The sequence below is a fragment of the Oncorhynchus clarkii genome, chromosome 5, assembly GCF_045791955.1.
Source record: "Oncorhynchus clarkii lewisi isolate Uvic-CL-2024 chromosome 5, UVic_Ocla_1.0, whole genome shotgun sequence".
Classification (NCBI taxonomy): domain Eukaryota; kingdom Metazoa; phylum Chordata; class Actinopteri; order Salmoniformes; family Salmonidae; genus Oncorhynchus; species Oncorhynchus clarkii.
This window is the reverse complement of record NC_092151.1, coordinates 10,110,237-10,127,828: the sequence shown is the minus strand read 5'-3', so window position 1 is coordinate 10,127,828 and position 17,592 is coordinate 10,110,237. Positions and strand designations below refer to the sequence as shown.

At 41.4% G+C, this 17,592-nt stretch overlaps 1 protein-coding gene across 8 annotated transcripts; it reads left to right on the top strand.

Annotated features, from left to right (window-relative positions):
• Positions 1 to 813: 813 nt before the first annotated feature.
• LOC139408320 (3-hydroxy-3-methylglutaryl-CoA synthase 1 (soluble)) lies at positions 814 to 14,424 on the top strand. 8 transcript variants are annotated; one of them, XM_071152062.1, is made up of 11 exons: positions 814 to 926; positions 3,141 to 3,206; positions 4,103 to 4,560; positions 4,878 to 5,003; positions 6,208 to 6,372; positions 7,520 to 7,688; positions 10,074 to 10,244; positions 10,618 to 10,724; positions 11,042 to 11,167; positions 11,284 to 11,441; positions 11,752 to 14,424. In XM_071152062.1, the coding sequence occupies exons 3-11, from the start codon at positions 4,113 to 4,115 to the stop codon at positions 11,839 to 11,841; spliced, it is 1,560 nt and encodes a 519-aa protein (XP_071008163.1). In that variant the 5' UTR covers positions 814 to 926; positions 3,141 to 3,206; positions 4,103 to 4,112; the 3' UTR covers positions 11,842 to 14,424. The 8 variants fall into 8 exon arrangements, with proteins under 8 accessions (XP_071008163.1, XP_071008164.1, XP_071008162.1 ...); XM_071152065.1 differs by having other exon boundaries at positions 837 to 926; positions 11,749 to 14,422; XM_071152058.1 differs by lacking the exon at positions 814 to 926 and adding an exon at positions 1,509 to 1,622 and having other exon boundaries at positions 11,752 to 14,422.
• The last annotated feature ends 3,168 nt before the right edge of the window (positions 14,425 to 17,592 follow it).

Here is a 17,592-nt window from a genome sequence, read left to right as displayed (position 1 = left end):
TACTATAGAATACTTTTCCAAGACATGCATTCTAAACTGTAATAAATATATATTGCTCTTTGACCAAGGCCTAAATAAGGACTCAGTTCTGACTGAATATGGAAGCAATTTTTACCAACAAAATCTCCCAGATATGCCAAAGTCCCCTAAGTTAGCCTATTCTTCCAACATATATTGAATAAAATATTATTATTATTTTAGAATATCATGATTATATTTTATTCTGACTGTTGGGTTTATTGTAGAAACAATCTCAGTAGCCTAGCCACCAAGCACATGGTGTATATTTTTACTTCATTTCCCCAAATATATTATTTACCTTTTATTTAACTAGGCAAGTCCGTTAAGAACAAATTCTTATTTACAATGACGGCCTACCCCGGTCAAACAAGAATCGGTTGTATAAATGTTCCTTTTAAATCAAGAGAGAAAAGAGGAAAGTTCATGATCAATGGCAGGATGAGGAGATCCACCAATACCATTCACGTGAACACCCAGCCCCTGGTCGTCAAGGAGACACTTCAGCTTCCTCGCGGATTCGAGCCTGGAGGTCTCTGACTACCTCGCCAGCAGTCAGACGTGCTCCCTGATTGGTCCGTACTCTCTCACCATACACCGTCATTCACTCACCCCATTGAACCGCTTCGACTGCTGCGGCGCATGGTCTCTCTTTACCTCTCGTTGATTGGTCGGATACGTAAAGGGGTGGGCATGCCGAAACTTCAGAACTTTGGATCTCTGTTATGATTGGACATGTATTCGGCACTTGGAAAACGGGGTGTCGTTCACAGGTACAGTACACTCGTCATATATAAATGGATTGCTGTTTTGCATGTTGAAGTCATTCGTTACTACCAAGAAAGTGTTAAGGGACTAAAGTTTGGCTGGTTATATAATTTAAGTGATAGACCACTTACTTTTTCAAGGTGAGTACACGGATTGATTACGGGATTGCCTTTCTCCAATCCACACGATGGTATACTGGGCTATTGCGGTACAGGCTACTGTAAAAGTAATTATACCTATTAAATAGGCTACACCAATTGTTGGTTTTATGGAACATCTTATTTTAAACTAGGTGACGATACAAGTTAGGCTTCTGTACACAAGGGTCAAGATGGTCAACGGAGTGTTCTGTCTGTGATGGATAAATCATCAGTGTTCTGTTATCTACTTTGTAGTCAAAATTGATAAAGTAATCTAAATTGATATAGCCTAAGAAACGTTGCTCCAAATTAGTAGCCTAGACGACTATTCATTTAGGTGCATATCAATTTTGCTCCAAGTTAGATTGCTAAGGGGTGCTGAATTAAATTGCAAATTATTTTATGGTATTAGTAGAATAGATCCTAAATCTAATCTTGGATGCATATCGCGCTGTCAGGTGTTGCCATTTTACAAAGTACCACTGTTATTACAAAGTAACAAACGTGGTACACGAGAGGAACTAGCGTGCTACATTGTAACATTCTACGTCGAACGGTTCAGAGAATTCGAAACGGAAGCTGGTCCGTCCGCTCTTTCGTCCGACTGTGGTCACATCGAGTTCTGACCTTATGATCTGGTTAGCTAGCCTCTAAGGACAGCAAACAGACATCTTGTCATTACCCTATGATTGTAAGGTAAGATGATACCTATCGTCGATGGTTTTGTGAATGTTCTCGATGACTGATTATGTGAACAGACATATTTTTGCCATAGCTAGTAATCGAATTTCCTACGTAGCTAGCTAGCTGTCATCAACTAGAATTGGATTACATGGCTTGTAGAGATTGTAGCTGTAGTTAGCCCTGTTATGGCTATCCTCTTCCACTATATTGTCGTTCTGACACACTTGATGGCAGACCAACCATGGACTTGCAGAGCTAACATTAGCCAATCCAACTCTCTTTCTTGGATTTTTATTAGCCAGTTAATGTTAGCTAGCTAAAAAAAATCACGAAAAAGGAGACGATAGAGGAAATAGTAACGCGTAAAACACGCTAGCGCAATTACTCACTACTGCAAGACATCTGCTGATCACATTGTTTGCTTCCCTGATGATCAACACTTCCCCTATTCCTTTTTTTCTGCGTTAAAGTCGCTCAGTTTTCACCCCACCCAGTAGGTGGCGTCAATGCACCTTTTGGGATGTAGTCCAAAAATAAAAATTATAATAGGAAGAAGGCTGGTATGCTTTTCAGACTTCCCCCACAAACCAATGTAATCCTAAAATGTCTACTCAGATTCCTACACAGGCTCTAACCTGAGAAGGGGGAGTATCTTCCACAGTGGTGGAAAAAATACCCAATTGTCATACTTGAGTAAAAGTAAAGATACCTTAATAGAAAATTACTCAAGTAAAAGTCACCCGGTGAAATACTACTTGAGTAAAATTCTAAAAGTATTTGGTTTTAAATATACTTAAGTATCAAAAGTAAATGTAATTTCTGAAATATATAATTAAGTATCAAAAGTATAAATCCTTTCAAATTCCTTATATTAAGCAAAATTACTTGACTTAACTGACTTGCCTAGTAAAATAAAGGTTAAATAAAAAAGATTATACAAAATATATATTTACATTTTGTATTTACAGATAGCCAGGGACACACTCCAACACTCAGACATCATTTACACATGAGGCATTTGTGTTTAGTGTGTCCACCAGATCAGAGGAAGTAGGGACGACCAGGGATATTTTCTTGCTAAGTGTTTGAATGGGGACATTTTCCTGTCCTGCTAAGCATTCAAAATGTAACGAGTACTTTTGGGTGTCAGGGAAAATGCATGGAGTAAAAAGTACATTCTTTTTTTTAGGAATTAAGTAAAGTAAAGGTTGTCAAAAATATAAACAGTAATTTACAGATACCAAAAATAACTTTAAGTAGTACTTTACACCACTGATTTTCCGACAGTATTCCCTGCAATGTTTCTGCCGTGAAGTACTGAAGATCCAATCATATTTTTGCCGCTTTCACGATGATATCCAGCCTCTTAGATGCTTTTGAAAATGTAGTCTGTCCTGTACAACTAACCCAACAAAATCCACCTTCACCATTAGTATTTCAGAATCTTTTATCTGATGAACGACATCAATAGACTGCTGGTTATCCACTGCCATAGCTTCATAATCTCTACTCTCTCAACAATTTTCACAGCCTCCGCATAGAAGACCTGCTCGACAGCCTTGATCCTCGCTACATTGACCTCCTTCACCCTAACAGGTGAATTCTGGAATTGCAGCATTCTGCATCCTCAGACTCTTCAACACTGATAAACTCTCTGCAAATACTTGACCGGTGGCGAAAGGTTTTACATTTTATAACGTTGAAATAGTTTTTTTTCCATAAGCTCATAGTACAGGTTAATTGACATTCCCCAGCATGTTGTCCCCAAACCATGAAGCCTCGATATCCAGCGAGCCCGACTCTGAAAATCGTAATTTTCCACGTTGAAAGTTTAAAGAGCCACAAAGCTTTTTCCTCTTGCTCTTTCAATACACATGTAATCACTATGATACCACTCCTGGTCAATCTGACCCGACTCCACCTTTCCCACTTCGTCTGTCACCATCTTAGTAACCGCGAACGGGTCTCCCAAATAAACATCCTTATTCATGAAACATAATCCAACCAGAAACTGCTGTTCATTTCCAACTTGTGCTATTTTAGCTCCATTGTTGTTTATTATCATTATTATCATCATCCAGTCATTCTTTATTTATTGTACCTTTATTTAACTAGGCAAGTCAGTTAAGAACAAATTCTTATTTAGGAACAGTGGGTTAACTGCCTTGTTCAGGGGCGGAACGACAGATTTTTACCTTGTCAGCTCCGGGATTCGATCTTGCAACCTTTCAGTTAGTCCAACGCTCTAACCACTAGGCTACCTGCCGCCCCATTCTTAACAGCTTCAGAATGATTAGACTGCTAAGTGTCTTTGTGCAGAAGGTCCCTGGTTCGCGCCCCCTGGTCTGGATAACGACGTGAACTACTCTGTTGCACTTAATTCTCAGCCCTTATTAACCTACTGACCTCACATTCCACCATGAATAAAAATCTCCCCATATTAACATCTCTAAAACCTCTCTTCATCCTTGTCTTCTCTCTGTCCCAACCAGCTCATACAGAATGCCTGGATCAGCCCCAGCCAACGGCGAGGCCACGTGGCCCAAAGATGTGGGCGTCATCGCCCTGGAGATCTACTTCCCCTCACAGTACGTGGACCAGGCCGAGCTGGAGCAGTTTGACGGCGTGTCGGCCGGCAAGTACACGGTGGGCCTAGGCCAGGCGCGTATGGGCTTCTGCTCGGACCGCGAGGACATCAACTCCCTTTGCCTGACTGTGGTCCAGCGGCTGATGGAAAGGAACGGCCTCTCCTACGACCAGGTGGGCCGTTTGGAGGTGGGCACTGAGACCATCATCGACAAGTCCAAGTCGGTGAAGACGGTGGTGATGCAGCTGTTCGAGGAATCGGGCAACACGGACGTGGAGGGGATTGACACGACCAACGCTTGCTATGGGGGCACCGCCGCCCTCTTCAACGCCGTCAACTGGGTGGAGTCTAGCTCCTGGGACGGTGAGAGGCGTTGCTTTTAACGTTGTGTTGACATTGTGTCAACGTTTTGTTGACCTTCTCAAGTGTGGTGTGTTTGACTGTGTGTGACTGTCTATTTTAGTCAAATATTTGACTGAAGAACACACAAGACGTATTTCTTAAGTCTGACACACTGCCTCTAAATGGATCTACCTTTGACTTAGTATGCTGACAATAGAATAACCGTAAATCAAATGTATCAGTCCATAATGAGAGAAGAAATCATCTGTTATTCATAAAGAATATTCAGTATTTGTGTTACCTGTCTGCTTACTGCCGTCTCTTTCTGCCCCCTGCAGGTCGTTATGCCCTGGCGGTGGCAGGAGACATTGCAGTTTACGCCACAGGAAGTGCCCGGCCGACAGGGGGCGCCGGTGCGATAGCCATGTTGGTAGGGCCCAACGCCCCACTGGCTTTTGACAGAGGTAGGTCAATATCCTACTGTGTGTAAATAGTTGATGTTGACACGCTGACTGAAGCATGACTCCCCCCAGCCTGTTTATTATAGACACAGTTCCTCTGTTGTTGTTTGTTTAAGTCATTCAGGTCAATATCAGTTCAACAGTACACCTCAGACCTATTGTATTGACACACACATGCATACATACACACAATATCACTCACTGCTCATCTTACTGACGAATACACAGCTTTGTTTACATTTCAACAAGCCATGCGTCAAAGACACCGGCAGTACGTTTCCATCTCATAGATAGCCAGCCATTTATCCAGTTTCTGTCTGAATACATGGGATGCTGTACAACCGGGTTGGGGTCAATTCCAAAACACTTCCGGTCAATTCGGGAAGTACACTGAAATTCAGTGGTGGAAAAAGTACCACATTTTGATACTTAGGTAAAAATAAAGATACCTTTTTTAAAAGAAAATGACTCAAGTAAAAGTGAAAGTCACCCAGTAAAATACTACTTGAGTAAAAGTTTTTTTTAAAGTGTTTGGTTTTAATGTACTTACGTATAAAAAGTAAAAGTATAAATAATTTAAAATGTCTTATATTAATTTACAGATAGCCAGGGGCACAGTTCAAAACTCAAGACATCATTTACAAACTAAGCAATTGTGTTTAGTTAGTCTGCCAGATTAGAGGCAGTAGAGATGACCAGGGATGTTCACTTGATAAGTGCGTGAATTAGACAAGTTTCCTGTTCTGCTAAGCATTCAAAATGTAATGAGCACTTTTGGGTGTCAGAGAAAATGTATGGAGTAAAAAGTACATTATTTTCTTTAGGAATGTAGTGGAGTAAAAGTTGTCAAAAATATAACAAGTAAAGTACAGATACCCCAAAACACTACGTAAGCAGTACTTAAAAGTACTTTACAATGCCTCTGAAATTCAAATTCCCTTCAATGCTTTTCAATGAGGAAAATGTGGAATTGGAATTTGGTTTACTTTCTGAATTGACATGGAATTGACCCCAACTGCTCTACAATGGGCAATTTTTTTTTATATATTTTTTTTTTAAATGTCACCTTTATTTAACCAGGTAGGCTAGTTGAGAACAAGTTCTCATTTACAACTGTGACCTGGCCAAGATAAAGCAAAGCAGTGCAACAACAACAACAACAGAGTTACACATGGAATAAAATGGTGCGTCATGTTTGACCTTGCAGGTCTGCGGGGTACACACATGCAGCACGCCTACGACTTCTACAAGCCAGACATGGCGTCAGAATACCCTGTGGTGGACGGAAAGCTGTCTATCGAGTGCTACCTCAGCGCGTTAGATCGCTGTTACTCTGTCTACCGCAACAAGATCCATGCACAGTGGCAAAGAGGTGAGAGAAATTAGCATTTGTACATTTTGTAAGATGCACATTGCTTGTTTAAAATTGATAACAACATTGTTCATTTCAATGCATCCACCATACCTTTTCAACAGGCCTTGGTCAATTCAAACACTCAGGTTAATTCAAACACTTTAGGCTAAATCCTAAATAGGTAAAGTGAGTTTAGGCCAGGCCTATAGTTCCCTTTATAGTCTTAAGTAGTTAACTAAGGTTCCTTTCCACTGCGGCCTGAAATTGGTTTAGTGAAAGTAGCGTGTTGCTAATGTCATCGCAGAGGGTATTTAGGTTAGGTACAAGATTGGACAGTGATCCAGAATAGTTTGTCCTTGTGTCACCCACCTCTGTAGTATCAGAGACCATTTTAACCAAATCTTGTCTTTTTTCCCACTGTCAATATCAATATGGAACTTATCCGACCATGAGCTTGATTGAATTCTTGGTACGGCCTTTCTAGCAGACCTGGGTCAAATACATTATGCCAAATACTTTCAAATACTTCCATTATGTGTATTTCAGGTGTGCTTGACTTAGTTTATAGTTTGGGACTAGTCCAATGTTTCTGTTGTTCCTGAGATAGCTTGGGTATTTTAAAAGTATTTGATACTGTTGTATTTGACCCCAGTCTACTCGGTTTTATCATTGACCATCTGGGTAAAGCTGTGTATTTTGTTTTAAATTAGATGAGTTTATTAGTAACATGCACAGGGTTGCGGGGGACAGGGGGAGCAGCAAGCTGACTAGTGGTGGCTATTCAGCAGCCTGATGGTCTGGTGGTAGAAGCTATTGGCCAGTCTTACAGTTTTTGCGGCGATGCTCAAATACTGCCCGCGTCTGAGTGATTGAAGCGGAGAGAACAGACAGTGGCTCGGGTAGCTGAGCTCTATGATGATGGTCTGGTGGTAGAAGCGGGGAGAACAGACAGTGGCTCGGGTAGCTGAGCTCTATGATGATGGTCTGGTGGTAGAAGCGGGGAGAACAGACTGTGGCTCGGGTAGCTGAGCTCTATGATGATGGTCTGGTGGTAGAAGCGGGGAGAACAGACAGTGGCTCGGGTAGCTGAGCTCTATGATGATGGTCTTGGCTTTCCTGCGACACCGGTCAGTTTGGCTCAAAACATGTCCTATGTTCTACACAGAGGGTGTGGACAAGCGTTTCAGCCTGGAGGACTTTGGCTACATGGTGTTCCACTCTCCCTACTGCAAGCTGGTGCAGAAGTCCTTAGCCCGTCTGGTGCTCAGTGACTTCCTCAGCCACCCCAGGTCCAACACAGAGACTGGACCATTCAGTGGCCTGGAGGCTTTCAGGTTAGAACTCCACCGTTAGGCTTGCACCTTATTAGCTATGTAGTGCACTACCTTTTGATTGGCCATAAATCACCATAGATATATTATTCCCACACACATCTACAATTTAAAATAAATACATATTTAACCTTTATTTAACTAGGTAAGTCAGTTTTAAAAAAAACTACAGGATCGGTGTGGGTGTATGTGTGTGTGTGTGTCCCCCGCGGGACAGTTGAGCTAATGTAGGCTAATGCGATTAGCATGAGGTTGTAAGTATCAAGAACATTTCCCAGGACATAGACATATCTGAAATGGGCAGAAAGCTTACATTATTTTTAATCTAACTGCACTGTCCAATTTACAGTAGCTATTACAGTGAAAGAATGCCATGCTACTGTTTGAGGAGAGTGCACAGTTATGAACTTGAAAATGTATTAATAAACCAATTAGGCACATTTGGGCAGTCTTGATACAACATTTTGAACAGAAATACAATGGTTCATTGACTCAGTCTAAAACTTTGCACATACACTGCCATCTAGTGGCCAAAATTGAAATTGTGCACAACCTGGAATAGTACATTGTGACCTTTCTCTTGCATTTCAAAGATGATGGGGGGGGGGGGGGAATCATTTTTTTTGTTTGTATTATCTTTTACCAGATCTAATGTGTTATATTCTCCTACGTTAATTTCACATTTCCACAAACTTCAAAGTGTTTCCTTTCAATTGGTATCAATAATATGTATATCCTTGCTGCAGGTCGAGAGCTACAGGCAGTTAGATTTGGGTATGTCATTTTAGGTGGAAATTGAAAAAAAGGGTCCGATCCTTATGAGGTTTAGAACAAATTCATATTTTATAATGACGGCCTACCCCAGCTGGGCCAATGGTGCGCCGCCCTATGGGATTCACAATCACGGCCGGTTGTGATACAGCCTGGAATCGAACCAGGGTCTGTAGTGATGCCTCTAGCACTGTGATGAAGTGCTTTAGACTACTGCGCCACTCGGAAGCCAAAATGGCACATTTATTCAAGTAATTACGATCCTCCAAACATAATCCAACCAAGATTACCATAACTCCTGGTTGGAATACAAATATAAAATATTATTGAACGTTTATTTACATAGGGAAGTCCCAGAGAGCATTGCTTCACAAAAACGCAGCAAAAAAAAGACCAATTACATAATAAGGACGTTACAATAACAAAGGTGAGAGCATGATCAAAAAATCTCAAATGCGATGCTGTTCCAGTTTGTCCCCAGAATAGCATGTAAACGACTCTATAATACAGAGCCTTTGGAAATTATTCAGATCCCTGACTTTTTCCACATTGTGTTACGTTAAAGCCTTAATCTAAAATATATATTTTTTAATTAAAAATCCTCAGCAATCTACACAAAATACCCCATAATGACAATGGAAAACAGGTTTTAAGAATTTTTTGCAAATGTATAAAAACAAAAATACCTTATTTACATAAGTATTCAGAGCCTTTGCTATGAGACTCAAAATTGAGCTCAGGTGCATCCTGTTTTCATTGGTTATCTTTGAGATGTTTCAAAACTTGATTGGAGTCCACGTGTGGTAAATTCAATTGATTGGACATGATTTGGAAAGGCACACACCTGTTTATATAAAGTTCCCACCGTTAACAGTGCATGTCAGAGCAAAAACCAAGCCGTGAGGTTGAAGGAATTGTCCGTCGAGCACCGAGACAGGATTGTGTCAAGGCACAGATCTGGGGAAGGGTACCAAAAAATGTCTGCAACATTGAAGGTCCCCAAGAACACGGTGGCCTCCATCATTCTTAAATGTAAGAAGTTTGGAACCACCAAGACTCTTCCTAGAGCTGGCCGACAACGACCCTAAGCACACAGCCAAGACAACGCAGGAGTGGCTTCAGAACAAGTCTCTGAATGTCCTTGAGTGGCCCAGCCAGAGCCCGGACTTGAACCCGATCGAACATCTTTGGAGAGAACTGCAAATAGCTGTGCAGCAACACTCCCCATCCACCCTGACAGAGCAGGAGAAGATCTGCAGAGAAGAATGGGAGAAACTCCCCAAATACAGGTGTGCAAACTTGTAGCATCATACCCAAGACTCGAGGCTGTAGGTGCTTCAACAAAGTATGGAGTAAATGGTCTGAATACTTATGTAAATGTGATATTTCCGTTTTTTTATTTTTTATAAATTTGCAAAAAAATTCTAAAAACCTGTTTTTGCTTTGTCATTATGGAGTCTTGTGTATAGATTGCTGGGGAAAAAATGATTTCATCGATTTTAGAATAAGACTGTAACGTAACAAAATGTGGAAAAAGTCACAGGGTCTGAATACTTTCCGAAGGCACTGTAAATATGACTCTAAATGGCTCTATCCTTCCCTCTATGTGCTGAGCAGGGAGGTGAAGCCAGAAGAGACCTACTTCAACAGGGATGTGGAGAAGGCCTTCATGAAGGCCAGCACAGAGATGTTTGATCAGAAGACCAAGGCTTCCCTCCTCGTCTCCAACCAGAACGGCAACATGTACACCCCCTCTGTCTACGGCTGCCTTGCTTCTGTCATCGCACAGTAAGTCTCGTATGAATCAGAGTAAACTCATTTTTACATAAAAGGTGCTACTTTAATTATTACATGAACTTGCTACTTGAATTAGTCATTAGTAAGAAGAAATGCACATAACAGTGTCATTATTACTGTGTAATTATGTCTGAAAGTACAGTGTGACAACATTTGTAATCACTGTGTTACATTGCCCTTACTGACCTAAGCACAGTGTAAATACAGTATAACTGTGTTATTACAATAGTTATACAGTACTTAGATATATCTCAGTATTGTAGCAATAAGGACACTGTAATTAAGTGTTGCTGAAATGATAGTTATGGAGAGGCACACATAGGGAGTGTTTGTGCGTGTGTGTAACACGTTTGTTCCTGGACAGACACACACCTCAGCACCTGGCGGGCCAGAGAATCGGCCTGTTCTCTTACGGCTCAGGGTTTGCCGCCACACTCTACTCTCTCCGAGTCTCCCAGGACGCCACGCCTGGTAGGTTCACCTCACACTGGGGTCGTCACCTGTATGGGATGGGGGAAACATCTTGTCAATAGAGATGGGTTCCACTGATATTTACGCTCCAAGGAACTAGAAATTAACCCGTCTAGTCTTGACACTTCTGGATTAGATGGCTGGGCAAATGAGGCAAAAGAGAGGAAAGAGAATTGTCTAGTGCTAGGGGTTATGAACTGAGCTGGTTGTTTTTGGACTGAGCATTGGTTATTAAGTTGAAATATGAATGAGTAGGAATTGGGTCTTTCCCGGGGTCTGTATTTATTGTCTGTTGGTTGGCCGTCTCCCTCCCCCAGGCTCTGGATTGGATAAGCTCTGTGCCAGCCTGTGTGACCTCAAGGCCAGACTGGACTCCAGGAGGAAGGTGTCACCTGCCATGTTTGCTGAAAACATGCAGCTGAGGGAAGAGACCCACCACCTAGGTATGTCCACACACACACACACACACACACTCACATTACTCACACACACAGAAAGGCCTGAGCCTTTATTGAACTCATGTTTCATTTGAAGCCATGCCCGTCCCTTTCCCATCCAGCACCGTACGTGCCCCAGGGCGCTGTGGAGGAGCTGTTCCCTGGGACGTGGTATCTGACCCGGGTGGATGAAAAGCACCGTCGGGAGTACTCCAGACGCTCCCTGAACGACGACTTGCCCCTGGAGGCTGGCCTGGTCAACTCCACCACAGCCACTGAGGTACAATACAATTGTATTGTTCAACGTAAATCGGAAATCAAATCATTTATAAATGAAATAATATTCCCAACCTCGCAGACACTACTCATACACATACACTAGTGGCTGGAAGCAGCACATTGTATGGAGGCTAGGTCACTGAGAGACATTTCGTTTGCATGCAGGCAGCACACATAAAAATAACAATGCACACAGAGAAAGAAGAAAACAAGCTCCATTGTTCCATATTAAATAATTATATTAGCTACATAAAAAGTGACATTAGAAAACAGGAAGTGGTTTTTACGTGTTGCTTTCTTATTCCCAGCAGCACATCCCAAGCCCAGTGAAGAAGATGCCCCGCCTCCCCGCCTCCACAGCTGGTCCTGAGGCGGTCACCGTTAGCAATGGGGATCATTAAGCTAAGCTTACCTCTGTGAGGTACAGGTAAACATGGAGGACGATCAATAAAGGACATTGGAAACACAATTATAATGCTAGCAGAGAGGACCCCCCCCCGTGCACCTTCTCCTCAGAGATATGTTTTCTAACATATTGCTGAATGCTGCGTAAAACCAAGCTATTTAACTATCACATCGTAGAATTTATCTTCAACCATCATTGCTCTCAAATATGTAACAGGGAGTAATATTATAGGAAATGTGTGTGTTCCATTGGATGTATGGAAAGGAAAAGTGTTTGTCAAGGTAGCAGACATTCCTGAAACTAAAATCCTCAAGATTCCACATAATTCCTGAGCCAGGGTGAAAAAATTGATCAGATTTCAGCTATTAAGATTATGTTTTGCATAAATTTGCATTTCCCTTTTTCAAAAATAATAAAATAAAGTATTTATAGCCGAACAAATTCAACAAGTTATTTGTTTATTTAATTTTGGACCAATTCTTTGTTAAAAATATTTTTTATCTTTACTTATCATGACGCAAACTTAACAGTGGAAGAAGAAAAAAATCATAGTCCATTTATTTAATCCGGGTATTGAAACAAAATGTTGGAGAAGAAAAGTAGAAGGGATGAAAAATAGAAGCTCCATCTTAAGTCAACTATTATCTTCACTCGTAGCATCAAGAGGAAATGGACGCTTGAGGAACAAGACTGCCTGCAGGCCTTTGGGGATAAAAAGGGAAGTGAGGCCTCTTAACTCTGTTTGTTTATCAAATGCTGCTGCTACTGTTGCAACTTGCTGTAATGACCTTTTTTTAACCTTTATTTAACCTTTATTTAACTAGGCAAGTCAGTTAAGAACAAATTCTTATTTTCAATGATGGCCTAGGAACAGTGGGTTAACTGCCTGTTCAGGGGCAGAACGACAGATTTGTACCTTGTCAGCTCGGGGTTATGAACTTGCAACCTTCCGGTTACTAGTCCAACACTCTAACCACTAGGCTACCCTGATTTGAGCTGTACAAAGCAGCTACACCCCTACTATACCTTAAGTTTGACCGATTTCAGAATACTTCCGTTTGCTATGTAGGGGAAACATAATAATTATGTGGGCGCTTATATTTATCCTATTTCACACGTGTGAATTGGAAATGAGTTTTTTGCATATCCCAACTCCCCCTTGAGATACCCTCGGAGAGTGGGGTCACGTTCAGGGATCAGACGTTATTGACTGCAACCCTGGAGCAATTAGGGTTAAGTACCTTGCTCAAGGGCACATCAACAGATGTTTCACCTACTCGGCTGGGGAATTCGAACCAGCGACCTTTCAGTTACTTGCCCAATATTCTTAACCGCTACACTACTAATAGTCAGAATTAGTTTTCTCTTAGGACTATTTGTTATACCACCATGGACAAATATCAGGGAAGAGGGACTGAACGGTCTGAGTTACATTTAAGTAATTTAGCAGATGCTCTTATCCAGAGACACTTACAGTAGTGAGTGCATACATGTTCATATTGTTTTGTACAAGTCCCCCGTGGGAATCGAAACCCACAACCCTGGCATTGCAAGCTCTTGGCCCTACCAACTGAGCAACAATTCAACATGTTTAAATCATGTGATCAATGTTTTCCGCGGCGGTGATTGCACTACAGACTAAAACGGTGAAATGCCTCAATTGAGCATGCCGTTTTATCAGAGCTTTAATTCTCACCAGGCTCTGATAATCTATACAATATGTAAAATAACATTTTGTTTGAGTTCTTGTTTGTCCTTAAATATTTTTTGGGGAAAACATTTCAGCAGATAAATCTATTTCCTGGAATTACGTCAATTGACATGGTCAATTTAGTCTCCGTGCAGAAACTTTTAAATCAGTTTTAAAAGACATATGTCCAACAAGTTATTGTTTTAATGTAGTGTGTTGAAGAAAGTCATATTCTGTGTCTCTACAACATGTCTTTCCTTACTAGACTTAAGGGACCAGATGCTGTCCTGAAAGGGTTGTGTTTTCTCCGAGGTCTCAAACGATTTTTATTTTTTGTTTTTTTTTTAACACTGACAGGGATAGGACTAGTTATAGACTGTAAAGAAACCAAATCTTGACACAGGCAGAAAATGCTCAGGCAGAAATACCTGCAAACATCAGCCTTAAAGCGAACAGAGTTGGGGGCATACTTATTTTTTCTTTCACATAAATGTTTTGCATTTCCTCTGCAACGTTGGGCGACAGAGTTGTAGTCCATTTCCAATCTCTCAAGTTTGAGAAGCCTTACAATAAGCATGTACTAAATGTAGAAAATAGCTATACTCATGATAATGTACAGATTTTTTAACAGCCAAGATAAGTTGTCTCTGTTTATATCTGTGTATGGCTGATGTTTACATTGTTTCTCTGAGATCAGATAATAAAATAAAAAAATTGGTGGGCAATGTATAGTACTAACTAAGATTATTTATATTTGTAGATATAAATAAATTGGTGTCTGATCAAGTGTCTCTTTTATAGCAACGATCTGTATAGAGATGATGTAATAACAATGTAGAGATGTATTAAGAGATGAACTGAATAATAAATATATGTTCATTTAAAGTGGCTGTTTCCTGCTTATTATATGGCTGTAGGGTGGGGGTATCCAGACTTCCATACCTTTATAGATGCGGTAAAAAGGACAATGGAACTCAACCAAAACAATGGAAATGCCATGGAAACACGTGGGAGGAAAGATCCTGAATCTCGTTATTGTCCCACAGCAAAATAAGCCTACATTTAGGCTAATGTTCTTTTTTGTGTGTGTGTGTGTGTGTGTGTATTTCACACTATGTTGAGGTAAAATCAGAGTATAATGCTTGTATGGATGTTAAACCCAATACATGTTCATGTCATAGTCACCAAACCATTACAGTTAAAAACAACTTTGACTATCACCACAGATTTCTGTATGCTAGCTATGCTACCAGCTTAAATTATACGAACGGGAGTTAGCATTTAGCAGTCACTTCTTCTAAACCTGAAAACGGACTACTTTTAAATGTTATGCAGCTAAAACAGCCAGATATATCCAAATCTGACTTTAGTAACTACATTGTGGGCCTGTTAAAATACACCAATCATGACTTATTTGATGAATATCCATCCACTTTGCTAGATTAGATTGTTGTTTGTGCACCAATCCAGCATCCTTCTATCCCCCATGGTCTCCGTTCCATTGCGCATCTATACCTTCCCAATGTCCTACCACAGTATATGGTATTTTATCAGTTTATACAACGGGTGGTTCTAATCCTGAATGCTGATTGGTTAAAACCGCATTCCAGCAGGTGTCTATTTAAGCAATAAGGCCTGAGGGGTGTGGTATATGGCCAATATACCACAAACCCCAGAGGTGCCTTATTGCTATTATAAACTGGTTACCAACGTAACTAGAGCACTATAAATAAATATTTTGTCATACCCATACAGTCTGATATACCACGGCTGTCAGCCGACATTTGCAACATTGTTTCAATATTCACATTTCATCTCCAGCTGACCCATAGTAATGAACTAGTCGGAAGAGAGAGCACATTTTCTATGCCAGGTGAAATCGCGCCTCATTAGCTCATTGTTATGGATGTATCCAAATAAATGTCACTAGAAAACAGCTAAAACAAATGCAAATGCAGCTACTTTGCTGTTATTCTGGCTGCACTGTTTGACGTGACTGTAAGTTAGCCGTAGTTGGCTGGCTAGCTATCTAGCAAGTAAGGGATACAAACGTTGCCAGCCAGTATGGCAATGGAACACTAAGAATGAACGACTGGGTTGTTCTGTCCATAGATACAGAACAAAAAGACTGAACGACTGGGTCGCGTCTCTGGCAACCGAACCGATAGAACGAACGACCAGCTGGCCTGGGTAGCATCCCTAGATTTGTGTTGGGACTATATCTTGTGGAAGGATTAAATGGTAGGAATAAATTAAGCAAAATAAAGTTTCAAAAAAATATATGTTAATCATTATTTGAATATGTTGGTAACCCTTTGTATAAAAGTGGCACGGTCTGCCCGTGTCAATATATCCTCCAAACACCGGCTTGGGAATTATCACTTAAGTATGCACTCACTACTCTGGACAAGAGCACCTGCTAAATGACTAAACATTTGCCTCATGCAGCGTGATGCAGCGCGACACATCTCTTTCACATTGAGTTGATCAGGCTGTTGATTGTGGCCTGTGTAGTGTTGTCCCACTACTCTTCAATGGCTGTGCGAAGTTACTGGATATTGGCGGGAAATGGAACACGCTGTCGCACATGTCGATCCAGAGCATCCCAAACATGATCAATATGTTACATGTCTGGTGAGTATGCAGAACATGAAAGAACTGGGACATTTTCAGCTTTCAGGAATTGTATACAGATCCTTGCAACATGGAGCCGTGCATTATCATGCTGAAACATGAGGAGATGGTGGTGGATGAATGGCACGATAATGGGCCTCGGGATCTCATCAAGGTATCTCTGCATTCAAATTGCCATCGATAAAATGCAATTGTGTTGGCTGTCCGTAGCTTATGCCTGCCCATACCATAACCCCAGCGCCACCATGGAACACTCTGTTCACAACGTTGACATCAGCAAACTACTCGCCCACACGATGCCATACACGCTGTCTGCCATCTGCCCGGCACAGTTGAAATCAAATCAAATGTTATTTGTCACATGTGCCGAAAACAACATGTGTAGACCTTACAGTGCAATGCTTACTTACAAGCCCTTAACCAACAATGCTTTAAGAAGTTAAGATAAATAAGTGTTAAGTAAAAAAACATAAGTAAAAAATGTAAGTAAAGTAACAATAGCGAGGCTTTATACAGGGTGTACCGGTACAGTCAATGTGGAGGCTATATACAGGGTGTACCGGTACAGTCAATGTGGAGGCTATATACAGGGTGTACCAGTACAGTCAATGTGGAGGCTATATACAGGGTGTACCGGTACAGTCAATGTGGAGGCTATATACAGGGTGTACCAGTACAGTCAATGTGGAGGCTATATACAGGGTGTACCGGTACAGTCAATGTGGAGGCTATATACAGGGTGTACCAGTACAGTCAATGTGGAGGCTATATACAGGGTGTACCGGTACAGTCAATGTGGAGGCTATATACAGGGTGTACCAGTACAGTCAATGTGGAGGCTATATACAGGGTGTACCGGTACAGTCAATGTGGAGGCTATATACAGGGTGTACCAGTACAGTCAATGTGGAGGCTATATACAGGGTGTACCGGTACAGTCAATGTGGAGGCTATATACAGGGTGTACCAGTACAGTCAATGTGGAGGCTATATACAGGGTGTACCGGTACAGTCAATGTGGAGGCTATATACAGGGTGTACCAGTACAGTCAATGTGGAGGCTATATACAGGGTGTACCGGTACAGTCAATGTGGAGGCTATATACAGGGTGTACCAGTACAGTCAATGTGGAGGCTATATACAGGGTGTACCGGTACAGTCAATGTGGAGGCTATATACAGGGTGTACCAGTACAGTCAATGTGGAGGCTATATACAGGGTGTACCGGTACAGTCAATGTGGAGGCTATATACAGGGTGTACCAGTACAGTCAATGTGGAGGCTATATACAGGGTGTACCGGTACAGTCAATGTGGAGGCTATATACAGGGTGTACCAGTACAGTCAATGTGGAGGCTATATACAGGGTGTACCAGTACTGTCAATGTGGAGGCTATATACAGGGTGTACCGGTACAGTCA

Bases quoted from the DNA above. Each gene is read 5' to 3' on its own strand.
- LOC139408320 (XM_071152057.1), top strand. The intron at 4,561-4,877 runs GTGAGAGGCGTT...TGCCCCCTGCAG, and splicing joins GGAGTCTAGCTCCTGGGACG to GTCGTTATGCCCTGGCGGTG. The intron at 6,373-7,519 runs GTGAGAGAAATT...TGTTCTACACAG, and splicing joins CCATGCACAGTGGCAAAGAG to AGGGTGTGGACAAGCGTTTC.